The sequence below is a fragment of the Chelon labrosus genome (genome assembly GCF_963514085.1).
Source record: "Chelon labrosus genome assembly, chromosome: 19".
Classification (NCBI taxonomy): domain Eukaryota; kingdom Metazoa; phylum Chordata; class Actinopteri; order Mugiliformes; family Mugilidae; genus Chelon; species Chelon labrosus.
In genome coordinates this window covers 15,293,020-15,308,402 of record NC_140352.1, presented here as the reverse complement: position 1 = coordinate 15,308,402, position 15,383 = coordinate 15,293,020, and the positions used below count along the sequence as shown (strand labels likewise).

Here is a 15,383-nt window from a genome sequence, read left to right as displayed (position 1 = left end):
ATCACTAGTGCATTAAAGCAATGGGAATAACCTAAAGGTTTACCACGATATGCGAGAATGGGAGTTAGGGTAAGTGGGATGTTGTCACCATGTCTTTTTCCGCTACTGACAAAGTGCAACATAGTTTATGCCACCAGGAAATGGGAAGTGTGTTCACGCATCCTCGAGGCCAAGGGACGGGACCCCGCTGACAAATAGCCTCCTAAACCCCTGCTCTCCTCTAAGGGTCAGCCCCTTTTCCCTTCTGATTAATGAGGCGACAGCAGCGAACGGGGCACGCAATTAAAACCGCACTCTACGGCATCGTTATATTCCCCAAGATTTATTATGTAATTACGGGCTAATGAATTAACTCCGCAAAGGTAATTTTCTACAGACTCCGTGATTTTCTTGGTGGTACGATACGCGGGATCTCCCCACTGCGAGGTAGACCCCCTGAGTTCTCAAAATACACCTCGTGGCTGTGGTCAGTTGTCATAAACAGAGCCCTTAAAGACGTTAATGGATTACTGTCACATTTGTCAAATCGGTACTTAAAATGGCAGTCTTGTTAGCGTTTTTTCCTCTCAGGCTTTCACAGAAGACATATTGTCTTGTCAGAGTGGGAGAGCAGAGGTGTATTAATGATGGCTGCGTGTCACACAGGGGAGGACGTGCTTTTGTGCTTGCTCTTACACTGTCATGGTTGACTGGCACATTTAATTGAGGTGAGCCTTCGTTCCCAAGCATTCCCAAGCATTCCCATGCAGATGGCTTGACTAGATTAAGTTTAGAGTGCATTATAGACGGCAACGCATCCGTAGAAACACGGAGGACTTTGGCTGATGTCATTTAGACACTTTTTATTTGTGGTCATCAAATATAGATGGCATCAGTAAGCCAATTATAATCCAAGACATAGAGTGTGCTAAAGCAATGCGGGGTATATTTGAGGAATTAAAAACAATATATATATCAAGACACGCAGCTTTCTCACAAGACCACGTGCACCACATACCATCTCAACTTCAACTTCCACTTCCATGATAAATTGAATATGAGATGCTTGAACTGCAAAAAGTGTGTTGCACAATGCGTCTGCACAGAATGCGCGCCGAGAGATCTGAAGGCTGATTTATGTTCCCTTGGCAACTCTGATTTGATATGTATACATTTTTTTATCAGTCACTGATCATCTTGCCCCTAAGTGGCCTCTCTCACCGTGCTTCCATCCCTTTGTATTGTCTGAAACAGTCCGGGGGCTTCTACAGTGCAGAGGATGCAGACTCTGTCCCGCCATCGGGTGGGGCAGAAAAACGAGAGGGGGCTTTCTGTGTGTGGACGGCTTCAGAGGTTCGGGAGCTCCTGTCAGATGTGGTTGAGGGCACCACTGGAAGTGCCACGCTATCAGACATCTTCATGCACCACTATGGGGTCAAGGATCAAGGCAACGTTGCTCCAGAACAGGTGCTTCTACCTTCTACTAGGCATTCTTATGTCACATGTAGCTTTTGTAATTCTTCTGTTGGTTGCAGTTTTAGGTGACAGGTTAAAAGAAGTTACTGTGTATTCATGAAATTCACATACAGATATTGTAATTTAATGAACTAAGAAACAGACTGAATGATTATCACTTCCTTCAGACAGCATTTTAAGGTGTTACAAGTCCATCAAGGCATTAACTTGACATCTGTTACAGTCAGTATGAGTCAATTTCCGTGAATAACCTTTTATCCTCTGTTCTGTATGTTGCCAGGACCCCCATGGGGAGCTGCAGGGTCAGAATGTGCTGATCGTGCGTTATTCAGTCGAGTTAACAGCTGCTCACTTTGGCATCAGTGTGGAGAAAACCAACGAGCTCCTTGCCTCCGCCAGAGCCAAGATGGCAGAAGTTCGGAAGAGTCGGCCACGCCCTCATCTGGATACCAAGATGTTGGCCTCCTGGAATGGTAAAGAGTAGAAGAAAGGTTCACACTACAGCAGTATTTTTTGACTTTTACTAGATGAACTCATTGTTGATAAAATGTTACTATCAGCCATTATGTCACATCCTGTATCTATAGCATCAAATAACTAACTAAAACAGGCACAACTAACTAAACTTATCCAGAGAATTGACATTTGAACATGCTCCAATATTATATTAACGACCTAAAATGACAGAAACCATCCTTGGAAAAAATAAATTATTTGATGTGTATTTTAGTGTTTTAATTTGGCCCAAGTCCCATCCACTAACATGGAGGGGGTGGAGCTTATGGCCTATACTGCAGCCAGACACCAGGGGGAGCTCTACTTGCTTTGGCTTCACTTTTGAGGAGCAGTTCCACTGTCCATCTTTATATGTCTATGGTTGAAACACCATAGTCACATGGTGATAAACCTGCAAGATTTTGATAAATATATAATGGCCTTTCTGCCTGTTCCCAGTTGGAACAGTGTGGCTGACTGGAAATCAGTAAAGCAGTGTTAATATTCCAAATGGCTTTAGTTTTGGTAGTTGATGATCTGTGCTCCTTCTCCAAACTGGGGACCATTTATTCATACAGCCCCACTTGGGAAAACATAAATAGACTGAACTATCCCTCTAAACAGGACAATGACATTCAAAAGTAATATAAGCAACATTCATTCATGTCTTGTTGTAAAAACTGCCAAAACCGATGTCATGTAGTTAAAATTGTTGCATAATTATTACCCTTATCTCTGCAAATAAGGTGTATGATGTGAGAAGCAAGTGCGCTTAAAAAAAAAAAAAGAAAATAGTTTTAAAATCGTGGATGTGAAAGGGATATGAACCATTGACCTTATGCTCCAAAACTTGCTTCTATAACCACTAGATTACAGCCCCTCAATTGCAAAAGTACAATTATCGAGTAAGTTACAATTAAATCAGAGTTTAATATTTGATTTGGTTTTGACAGATCATTAATTTCACTTTTACTCCACACTCGCAGCAAGCCGACGGCGTTCATTTGAGTGATTGATAGAGCATCCGTAGGGTTCCATGTCATGTGATGCTATGTTACTACTTTGTGCTTCTTCTTCTCTAAAGTTGTTTGCTCTGTCTGATAAATAGAAGGACAATGGAGAGCATCGCGTAAAAGTTGTAATAAACAAGATATAGTGTACTTTGACAGCCTGTCATAAATACACATATATATATTTATGCCCACATTTATTATCTGCCCTATCAAAATGTGTGCAGATTACAGACGCTTGTTGTCATTTTGCATTAGCGTGATGCCAGTTTGGGGACTGCTAAACGTTGTTTGTCTCAGATGTGATTAATCACACGAGCACGCGCATACATAAACACATAACTGCACCCACAACTTTGCCTCACAATCCTGCCGTCTCAAGACACACTGTGTTAGTGAGGTAATGAGGCTCTGCGATCCTGAGAACTTTGCAATTAGACGCAAGACTCTCTTTCTCCTCTCTAATGAAGAAACCCCTCTATTAATCACCTGTCCTCTGCTGCAAGACTTTGAAGACCATTCTGTGCACTCACGATGCTTTGATACACGACATGAAAGAGCGTGGAAGGAGTGGATGTTGAGAGGGACAAGGGAAGGGATGAGGGAGAACATGGGAACTTCAAAGAGTGGGAAAAATAACTAAGCTGAGACTGTGTTGCGGTTACACATGGGTTCCTCACTGGAGAAGGAACATGATGTGGTAAGATGAGTGACAGTCATTCTTTTTTTATTTTATTTTTTTCTTTAACCTGTATCACCACCTCTGCTTCCTTCCCAACAGGCCTGATGCTCTCGGCCTATGCTCGTGTTGGCGCTGTACTGGGGGACAAGGCCTTGCTGGAAAGAGCAGTGGAGGCTGGCAACTTCCTAAAGGAGCACTTGTGGGATGCTGAGCGGCAGACCATCCTCCGATCTTGTTACCGGGGAGACCAGATGGAGGTGCAACAGATGTAAGAGTTTTGTTGATTGCTTTTTTTTCCTACTTGATTTCTGTCAAATTTAATTAAAACTGCACCCATAGTTTATCCGATTTTATGAGTGCTCCACTTTAAATAATTATTTAAGGATGTTTGTCCTGGCTCTGAGACAGATTTCTAGTATCCTCTGGTAGTTTTTTTGCTAGCACATTTAAACATTCCTGACACATCATTGTCATCCGTCAAGTGACAGTGTTTTTATTACCCACATAACTTTCTTAAGCTTAAAGACAATCATAATGTAAAGAAGAGGATGTTTCACTTTAAGTAAAGGAGAAATAAACCATTCTTCTGTGCTAGGATGACTAACTGCTTATGTGCAAACAGGAAACCAGGACATCTGAATAAATCATGTTACACAAAGAAATCAGAGAACACGCTCACATGCACTGCAGTAACCTGCTTAGAGTAAATCTACATTTACATGCAGCAGGTCGGTAATTTGATTTCTCTTCTAGCCTCTATAATGGCTTATTCTTGAAACAAGATTGCCCATATTTTAAGTGGATTATAGACGCCTGTTGAATGACTTACAATGTTGAAGAGGTTTTTCCTCTTCAGAGATTGAGAGAGCAGTGAGAAAAATATGGTTGAGAATATGCAGTTTTTCTTTGTAGGTTGCATTTTTGTCTCATACACTAAACCTACTGTTCTGCTTTGCAGGACTCTATGTACTTATTATCCTGCTTTTAGTCTGTGTTTCTGTTGAATGAAACATGGCCAAGAAATCTGTGTTTTTAAGCAATGATTAAAACTTAAATATCTTTATATGAGAATATATTTTAAAGATTGCTCCACCTGACAGAAAATTAAAAGAGTTTCTCAGCCACCTCACATATGGTGGCTAGGAAAAGAAAGCCATTCTGTAACACTTGGCATTGACACTTTGCTACAGCCCAATCTAGATGGAGCTGTTTTACTACAAAGATCCTGTTGCTAAAAAGTTTAAAGTCAAAGATGGCCTTTTTAAGAAACGTCCATTGGAACCCTGCATGTTTTTTTGTGTAATTGTAACATTGTAGTATAAATCAGGGATGTCCAAATCAGGTTTTTTGGTCCTCCGATCCGAGAAAGGACTTTTAATGTTCAGTCTGAGTATGGATCCGATCTTAAATATACAAAATTTCCTCCCCTGGAGATCTTAAAGTCTTTTCTTATCAATAGGGCTGTCAAAGCTAATACCGTACGGAGGAGAAGGTAGCTTGTACCTTGGTTCCAGAAAACATGTGTTCTCTACTACAGAAATGTAGAAAAGAAGTGGGCCGGTCAACCAATGCCATAAACTCCCTCTCTATAATATTTTTCACGTTGACAAAATAATACACAACTTAAATCCACATGGCATCCACATGCATACATTAATGTCAACACAAGGCTAATTAACCACGCTAATATAATTTTTATGAGGGAAGCACACATAACCTACTCCTATTCGATAATTTAACTTGTGAACCTTGGTTTGGATTATTTTAGTTAGGGCAGCACAGTGGTGTGGTGGTTAGCACTGATGCCTCACAGCAAGAAGGTTCCAGGTTCGAATCTAGGCCGACTGGGGCCTTTCCGTGTGGAGTTTGCATGTTCTCCCTGTAACTATAAGGATGAAATATTTTCAAAACCTCTTTTTACTAATGAACAGACATCGCTTCCTGTGTTTTTGTCTTTTCAATTATCCAAAATAGCAGTTGAGGGTTATTTTATGAATGAATGAATGAGACAAAACTCCACTTACCCAAGAGCGACCCTGTTGAGTAGGCTGTCCTTAATGTGACCAAGGACGTGTTGTGTGCTCAAACTGCTGAAAGAATTTGGTCACAAGACTTCAAATGTGTCCTCAATGTACCGAGGTGTGTCCACACCTATACTAATGCAGCTGTGATGGGATTGCTCAGTGGTTATTAATGTAAGGTCTGAATTGGGCCTTAGGTGAAGATAAGGTCACATTTTGAGCAATTAGTGCTGAAAGACAGGGACCTCTTTTTGCTGTTGCTCAAAAATGTCCAGGTCACGGAAGTGCATGAAAGTGTTATCATTCAGTCTGTATTTTAGGTTGGGAATGTGTTCCAAGCTTCAGAATATACACACAGACAAAAACACTTGTCTCTTGTTGATTCTACACGCTACAGGTGTCCTCAATCTGTTGGCTAGCCCCATGCCCTAGTTACTGTGAAATGCCACAGATTCAGCAGAAACATACGCCAGGAGTCTTACAGCATGCTTAATGAAATGCATACACGCTCTGGCCTTGTTCCACAGCCTTTGTCTCATTCATAATTGTCCAATCCAGGTCTGTGTCAGCATAATGCTTACCAAAGCCCTTTTCTTAAGCCTCGTTTAGTTTCCATACATGGGTAAATCACTCTATCATGCCAGGCACATGAGGACCGTGGGCTAATTTACCAGGAAGAATGGTAGGTGCTCAGAGTAACTGGGTTAATAGGCTGTGGAATTGTTGAGAAGCTGATACCATAGATTTTCTGTGGCCTTTGCTTGGCACTGGATGATCGAGAGTCTTCCTGGCGTCTTCAGAGATTGGAGGGATGCCTGAGAATAGGTGCTCTGTGGCAGTGGCAAGTGTTTTTCCACTGAGATGTTGACTCACTATTCGTTGGCTTGTCAACATGTTTGATCATATGCTGCCTGATCTGCACCGCATTTAACAGATATTACTTGTCAGTGAGTCCTTATTTCTGCAGATTTTTGCTTGGTTCACCCATGGCGACTCCTTCAGGTCATGGTAAATACCAGCTCGATCTACTGCATTCAAACAAGCCTTGATGTGCTATTTCAAAACCAATAGCACTGATATGGTTCCCTACTCTTGCCTCAAGAATTTGGAACCTGGCTGTACCGATTCAACCACGAGAACATTACTGAAGTGTGACTAATGTTGGCATTCCAGTTTATGCCAACCAAGGAGAAAACAATTTCTTTGTCAGACTTTGTCCTTGGCAGCATTATTCCCCAAAACTATTGCCACAAAGTTGGAAGCACACTATCGTCTCAGATTGTCTTTCAGTTGATTCGATGTAGCTTTAACATTTTATAAATAGAAGTAAGATTGACTCACAGCACAAGTCACAGTTAAAATCTCCAGATCAGAAATACAAACACTTTATTGTTATGTATTTTTCAACTTGTCATAAAGAAATGAACAGTGCTTTAGTCGATATGTCCGTGATTTTCTACTTCCTGACTGTTCCTGTGACTGCGACCATTGCTGATTTGTTCAAATAAATGTTTTTTTAAAAGGCTGTGTGATTTTCTAATGATACTGGGGACAGTAGTTTTTTCTTTCTAGCTAATGTTACTCAGAAATAAATACTTTACTAGTACTTTACTCTTTTTTACCACTGACTTACACATTTGGTACTCAGGTCCATGTGGCAGAATCAGGGCTTGGTATCCCAATTCAATTCCCATTCACAAGGTCCCGGTTTGATACAATATCAATTAATTTGAGATATTTCAGTTTGAAAACTATTTTAATTAGTTATGAAAGAGATTTTCACAAAACCAATGAGAGATTTTTGGAATTTCTCAAATAGTTGGCACATCGTGCTTAAGGCTTCGCTTTTTTTTTTGCAGCTCTTCTCTGACGTCATATTTTTTATATCCAATACATTTTTAAAAATCCAGACTTAGTCAAAATAAACTTCAGTGCCCATGTCCATGATAATAAAGGAACCTGTCATCCAGTTTAACACTCCAGCACTTTTTTTTCTTTATAGATTCACCCCTTAGGGCACTTCTACGCTGACAACATACATTTCTACTTATCTGTCAATCCTGGAGGACTCTCAGATTTAACTATCTTAAACTAGTAACTTGTTTCACAATATTTTATACGATTAAATCCCAGTAAAACTGAAATGTTGGTTTAAGCCTCAGATCAGGTCTCTTCTGATATTCTTCAACACTTCACTGGCCACAAATCCTTTTCCAAAAAGCTAAACCTAATTTTTGTCTCCCGGCAAAAAGTTGATAATTACCTGAAGCTCTAATACTTAACCTAATCGCAAAAATAGTAAAACTCTGTAAAAAAGATTACTTACTAATACCTTCTATCCATCGCATATCAGCCATGGTTAATTCCAGATTATATCCCTTAAATCCTCTGAGCGAGGCCTCAGGGAACTCTGTACGGAAGTCCTCTCATCTTTCTCTTTCTCGCTCACCTTTTCTTTGTGACATTATTATACGTTATTCCTGATGTAATTGCACAGCGTAATCCATAAACAGTTCAGTCCAAGAGCAAGCGTATTAAATTAGTCTCCAACATAAAGGTCACTGCTGTTGTAAAAATGATGGGACTCTGTTTTTACATGACCCATATCGCCCCAATAGGTTTCTACCTAGGTAGCTGGTGTATCACTGGCTATTATGACTGACTATTATGTAGCTATTATTATAAAACTGTCTCATATTGCTATGATACGGTAGACTGACAAGGTGTTTTATCTTTGCTCTCAGGAATATGACTCATTTAACTCGCTCCACTGATGGTGTGAATGAAAAGGCTGTCTAGCATTTCTAAAAGGCTTTTCCATTTCCGTGTTTGTGTGCCAGTGAAATCCTCTTAAGGTCTTGTCTCAGGCCGTCATGCCCGTGGCTGGGGTCACCTCAGCTGGATGACATGTCGCTGTGTGACTCAAGAGGCTGAAGAGTTTGGGAAGCTCTTAGCTGCGAGTGTGTTAGTGTGGGGAAAGAGGCAACATGGGTGCAAATAACCATAATAAGAAGTATTCCTTACATTTGCAGTGTGCTTACCTTCAATTTTACCACCAAGAAACATCTTTATAACCAATTTCTCATCCGACTTTACTACTGCAAAGATGTTGTATTGCCTGAAAACTAAACTAATATAGAAATTATACACTAATGGCCAGAATTACAAAAATGAGATCCAAGGATCAAGTATAAATGAGAATGTCCTTAAAAAATGACCAGCTACTAAAAAGACACACAGCTGTGGGTATCCCCAGTTGGTGTTCTTTGATCTCCAACCACAGCTCAGGCAGTGATGTACCCTATATGGTTCGTCAACACCTGAAAGTATGGAAGAAGATGCCTTAGTCTGATAGTTCCTCAGACAAACGTTGCAAAGAGGAAAATAATTCTTAATTAAAAGTTATTTCAAGCTGTTCCTTTTTTTTTTTAGTTTTCCAAGATAAAAGACTTGAACCATGTGGACTGATTGGTCTGGCACTGGGTTTCTAGTTAGTTTTTTGTCAACAGCTGTTCAAATTCTGTTCTCCTCTGGCAGCTAGACACCTCTCATCTTTAAATCTGTTGCCATCAATTGGTCAAAATTTCAGTTTGTGCAGTACTTACACATGCAGGACTAATTTGTCATCAGCTGTTTTCTGCTGCTTTGCATGCTAACAAATACTTGTGTCCTGAAGCGATGTGCTGACATGACGAACGTGCTTAAAAAACGATTGGCTTAAAATTAGGATGCCATTTACATTATGAGCACCACATGGAGGTGATATTTAACGTCCTGACTTCCATTAACTTATCGGGCAAAGACCGGCAAGGCATGCCGGTTATTTGCAGTCGGACTTGGAGAACACTATTTATGTATGTATTAGCTCCAGGCCCTACGCTATAGTCTGAATTTCTGCCCTCTCCACACCATCTACTCACATGTCTGCTCTGTTATCTGTGTTGCAGTGATTTCAGTGAAAGTAACTGCTGTTTGACCTTTATTAACTTAACCACTTCAACATGAGCTGCTCAGTTCCAATTACCATTGAAGAACGCAGAGAAACTCAACACAGCTGACTAACATTTTAGCGGTAATCACAGAACTATGTAGGTACAAAGGTGTACCTGCTTTGCCCCATACCACAAAGGCTCTACGTAAATTCGTTGTGGAAGCTTGATAGAACCTTACTTATTTTTCTAAATATTAAATTGCTCGAGATTTTCCTTGAGCTTAGCAAATGCCCTTATCCCCTTCGAATTTACATCAAACTGACCTTGACCCGTCCAGCACATGAGTGCTTGCTGTCTCCGTTTTGACCTGACTTATGAGTCGGCCTCTGTCTTTCTGTCTGGGGAAGATAGGCTGAGATATGCACCCTCACCCTGCTACGACCTCTCAAAGTCATGCGCTTCACCTCCTCCAAAGCCTTCCTCCTGTTTTCAGCCTCTTGACCGCCAGCCTCCCCTGACACAGCACTATCTGGCCCCCTGTCACCGTCCATCCACCTGCACTCACTCAGATGGGGTGCCACTGGGAGAATTGAAGGGGGGAAAGCAGCATGAGCCGTGGTCAGGGACACTTGAATGGGCGAGTCTTGAACAATCAATCACATTTAACATCAGTGACGTAGAATGGGTTATAAAATGGAGATAGGTTGGTATACGCAAAAAACTTCAAGTGTTGATTTTTTTTTCTGTAAAGGTAGTGTTACAAAGAAGGAGACTTAAAACTCCAGAGACATTTGCGTGTGCACATATGAATGTCTTTGCCCTAACTTCAAAGAAAGCAGATGGATAATATCACATTAGGGAGAGATTATTTTCAACATGCTCCATGTAACGAAGGCTTGTACTGTCCCCATAACATTTCTTTAGGCTTTTTATAATCTCTAGTCTATGGCTTGAAAGGAAAGAACTTCGCTCAGTGAAAGATGAAGGGAAAATAACAAGCCGAGCTAGTTCAACAGCAGTAACTCATCTCAATGCCTCTTGCATTGATCTACCAATAAATTCTTAATATAAAATGTCCTCATTTTTGCTGTCACTCCCTTTCTTTGATTTCCATTTTCTCCCTCTGTGTTCTCCAGATCTCCGCCTATCTCTGGCTTCCTGGACGACTATGCCTTCATCATTTGTGGCTTGCTGGACCTTTATGAGGCCACGCTGCAGGCCGAGTGGGTGCAGTGGGCTGAGGAGCTGCAGGTCAGGCAGGACGAGCTGTTCTGGGATGGTCAGGGCGGAGGCTACTTCTGCAGCAATCCAAGTGACAGCACTGTACTCCTACAACTAAAAGAGGGTGAGGAAAAGATACGGTATATTTTGATAATGGGTAGGGACGTAGTTTTACCAGTGATTATTCAGAAACTTCCAGGGCAGTTGTAACTCTTGACCTTGTGTCATAAAGCGAACTGTAAAAAACTCACTTGTAAAAAAAATCATAGAATCATAGATTTTACATAACATCTTTAGTGAAACTTTGAGTAATAGTGTTTCATCAAGGTTTTACTTAACGTCTTAGAGGCCTATCCACTTAAGAGTGATCGAATCTTAATTAATGATCATCATTCATGGTATAACCTTGTATATTACAGTAGCTTTGTATAACAAAACGTGTTCTGGGCTACATGCTAACAATTGTACAATAACAGTACTGCTGTGTTAATCAGGTATAAAGTTTTTCAAAATTGATTATTTTTTATTTTAGTCCTTATAATGACACTAGATGAAAGCCAACCGTTTGCCAATCTATCCTAAGAGGGGCATGAATGTTTGAACCACAATTTTAGCTTTACATACCCAAACTCAATTCTTTATGTGGTGTGTTTCAGCCAATGGAGAAAAAAATACTTCTGCGTGCAACTGGATACCAATCAGAGCCATTTTATTACAAATTTGAATATCAACAGCGCTCAGATGATGTGTATGAGTCCATCACTACATAAAGCCCACCCAGACGATCTGATTGGCCTAGCAGATCTTCACTGGAGCATAATGAGCTCCAAATGGAGTGACTCCAGACCAAGTTTTAAGTGGAAATATTTAGTAGGCTTGGAAAGTCGGGCCGGCTTTCAAATTTCAAGTCCATCCTCTGGGCAGCCTCTGGAGACCAGGAATGTCTTTACAAGCAACCCATTCAATAAATGTTAGAACAGATATTTCAGTCAGGTAATTCATTTGAACAAAAGAAGTGCTACTAGATGAGTGTAATCATTCCTTTATTCAGTTATTCATTCATCCTTATTTTTTGACAAATTCATCTGTTTCGATTCTTTTTCACCTACCTATATCCTTCACCTTATGGAGTGTAACAGAATGGAAGCTCTGGCTGTAATATCCCTAGTAGTTTCACTCCATTGCTTCACTTAATCTATAAGACAGGAGGGAGCCATGGGTAGATGGATGGATTGATGGATGAATAAGTTCGAGGATTGGGGGGGGCAGAGGACCCCCATCTCTCAGTCAAGCAGAACCTTTCCACCATGAAAGCGCCCAAAGACTGATGCTCTGATTCTTCTGCTACTTTGATCACCAGACCTGTCAAACATGTCTCCATTCCGTCTCTCAGTCCATCTGCTTCTGACAGGTAGAAACAGCACCGCATTGTACAGTGGGAATCTAAAGTCCACATCCTCCCTCTGCCTCATCTCATCTTGCTTACATCTTAACTTCATCCTGATTTTTTGTTTTCTTACGTTTGTTATATTTTCCTTCTTTGTTGCCCTCTCGCCTTGACTTTAAGCTCATGTATCTATAATGATTGTCAGAAATTCAGTCTCACTGACATGAAAACTAAATACTACAGCTATTTGTTTTAGAATCAGTTTTTCATATCAAGCCTGAAAAGTTCAGTGCGTGATGGAATGTACTTTTTTCTTAACAATATAACATTCATGAAGCTGAGATCTAGTCCAGGACTTTTATATTAGATTGCATTTTCAGTATTACACTTAATGAACTGGCAAGTGAAAGTATGTTTAAGTAATTGACATTGAGCATCTTGTGTCAATACAATGTTCTGCTGGGAAACGTTCGGACTAAATAACATGTGGATGTTATTTAGACAAGTACAACCCACCTAGACCAGACCAGGAACCCCCGCCCCATAGCAATGACACTCCTTGATGGCAGCAGCCATCCCCAGCAGGATGCAGCCTGACACAGGCACACACACACAGAAATGGTTTAGGAACAACTAAAAAAAAAACAACATGAAAAACAGGACAAGATGTTGACCTGGCCTCCAAATTCACCAGATCCCAAACTGATCATGTATCTGTGGGATGCACTGGAACAAGCCTGATCCACAGAGGCCCCTCAGCTCAACCCATAGGACCCAAAGGCCCCCACTAACAACATCCTGTTGCCAGACACCACAGGACACCCTCAGAAGGTCCATTTTCATTCTCTGATAAGTCACAACTGCTTGGTGGCACAAGGGAGACCTACACAATATACATAGGTCATAATGTTATGCCTGATCTGCTTTGCATTATTTTTTAAATCTAAAATTAGTTCAGAAGCAGTCTGCAGTTTTTGCATAAAAATAGTTTATTCAGTATGTAGTTTAATGTTGACACTTTGTGGATAAATGAGATTTTTTGTTCCAAACGACTGATGGGATATAAATAATATAAATAGTCTGACCTTGATGTGCGCTCCAGCCTTTCTTCAGCTGCCAGTCCACTTCTCTAAGTGATGGCTGCTGGCAGGTTAGATAAACTGACACCTTGTAGACATGCAGACATTTACCTTTGATCCGTCGGCCCAAAGTTTCCAGTTTGGCTCGAGTTACTGTGTCTCGCAGCGGCCATCTATTTCAACGCCGTCCTTCTCCTTTTTATTCATATGCTCTTGTCATCTCCACTGCGCTTCATATTTGGCTTTATTACTGTGTATGTGCTGTCAATAGATGGGTCTTTCCCCATCCAAATTGATCTCATGCTGTGTTTCTTGGAGTTGGAAATTGAAGGTTTTTCCATTTGCGTAAATTTGCTGAGAGTTTTCCGTGTGGTTAGCTTTTAGCCAAACTAAGAATTTTATTAAGATCGTCAGTTGAATTGTTGAAGGTTTCCAGATATTCATTTTCCTGGCTTTCATAGCTTGGTGCAAGCAGCTCAGACGGGAGTGAGATACCACGGATAGGTGGGCAAACAGGGGGAAAGAAGCATGATTATTCTTGTTATGAACTGTCGACAGATCTGAGTTGATGGCTGCACATGCACGCGAGCCTGTGGTCGTCCCTGCGCGCCGTCACACCTGCATCTGTGTGTGTGTTTATCATAGCGGACGTGTGAGAGGTTTCCCATCTGAGAGGATTGACAATGCCATTATGGCGGCGGCGCTGTGTAGGCTTGAAGCCCATTAGTGACGCTACAGCCACCGCACTGTGGACGCCTGTCCCAGCAGCGTAGCCTGTCACTGAAAGACACATCAGCCCACCACGCTGCCACTCTACGACTAACACCCCTGACAGACTCCCCTGTGTGAATTTGTTTTGGAGTAGTAAAGCTAAAATCATGCAGAACATCTTTTTATTTATTTAGGGGGGAAAAAAAAGAGCTGTGTTTGTTCAAATCTTGAACCGTTTTTGTCTCCTGAGGCCACAGCACATTTGATGTTTTTCCATTTGACAAGTCAAAAAATCTTGAGGTGCATCGACTTCGGTGTTGTGATAGACTTTCAAAAACTGATAAAAGTGAAAGTGTTGTTTTAATGCAGTGAATCTGGGCTGTGCTGCTTTTGCTTTCACGAGTCTTTCTCCATGTGTTTTTTTACAGGGTTGTGTATTTGTTTGGCAGTGTGGCTCTGTCACAGTTTTACATCCATGTGACTTCTTTTCATGGGGCTTCTTAAGAGGAAACATTTGAAATGTGGAAAGTAGACAGGCTCTCTCTCTCAACATCTGTGTGTATCCATGGTATTTATGTACATACATGTGTATGTTAAAACTTCCTTGCTGCAGGGCCCAATAAGAGCTGAAACATACTGCAGGATAAAATCTAATTATTCCTGCAATTTCGTCATGCTTGGGTGTTCACGTGCAGCTATATGTGATTGTTAGGTCATGCCTGTCATAAGAAATATTGATTATATGCAGCGTAGAGTGCAGTCTGGCTGTGTGTTAATGGATGTCTTTCTTTGCTATATTTTTGTTTTTGATCTGAAATATTTGTCTTTAAGGCGGCTTATGTCCTATGCCGACTCAGAAATCTTTGTCTGTCTCTTGCTCACACTCGCACAAACTGCAAAAGCCAGACATCAGGGGATTTGTGGGAAGCCGACATGTAACGAGGTCATAGGTTGTGAGAAGATCGCCTCCAGGTTCTCACTGGACACTGATAAGAGATAAGGACCAATCACTTAACAGAGCGTAGTCATAGGTCATCAGTTAGTTCCACCACATCGCACCGTAGGTGTCTCTGGAATGGTTGCATGCTCTGTGAGAGAGGAAGGCATTTTGACGTGCTATTTTTCCTGTGAGCTCAACAAGATGCAAAGGAAATTTGGTTTTGGACCAGACGCATCACATTTGTTACAAGGTTTATCGCTTACGTTTCATGAAAAAGTAGAGGTAGAATAGCTGTTATGCACATAACATTTTCTTTTTGCCTTGTATGTTCCTGCTATTATGTGTAGTTGATGTGAAATGTTTTGCCTGTTTCTGAAGTTATAAAAATCCTTGAGTACTGTTTTAGAATTTGCACCTGGTTATGCAGTGTTATTTGCATATAGTGTTCCA

The 15,383-nt window shown here is 41.0% G+C and overlaps 1 protein-coding gene across 1 annotated transcript in view; it reads left to right on the top strand.

Annotated features, from left to right (window-relative positions):
- The window catches only part of spata20 (spermatogenesis associated 20), a gene marked incomplete at its 5' end in the record, with an annotated part of 48,458 nt that overhangs the window by 5,093 nt on the left and 27,982 nt on the right, over positions 1–15,383 (top strand). The window contains 4 exons of the mRNA XM_084566893.1: positions 1,234–1,446; positions 1,736–1,928; positions 3,742–3,910; positions 10,732–10,940. Of these exons, the coding sequence (XP_084423019.1) occupies positions 1,234–1,446; positions 1,736–1,928; positions 3,742–3,910; positions 10,732–10,940 (784 nt within the window). The remainder of the gene's footprint in view (positions 1–1,233; positions 1,447–1,735; positions 1,929–3,741; positions 3,911–10,731; positions 10,941–15,383) is intronic.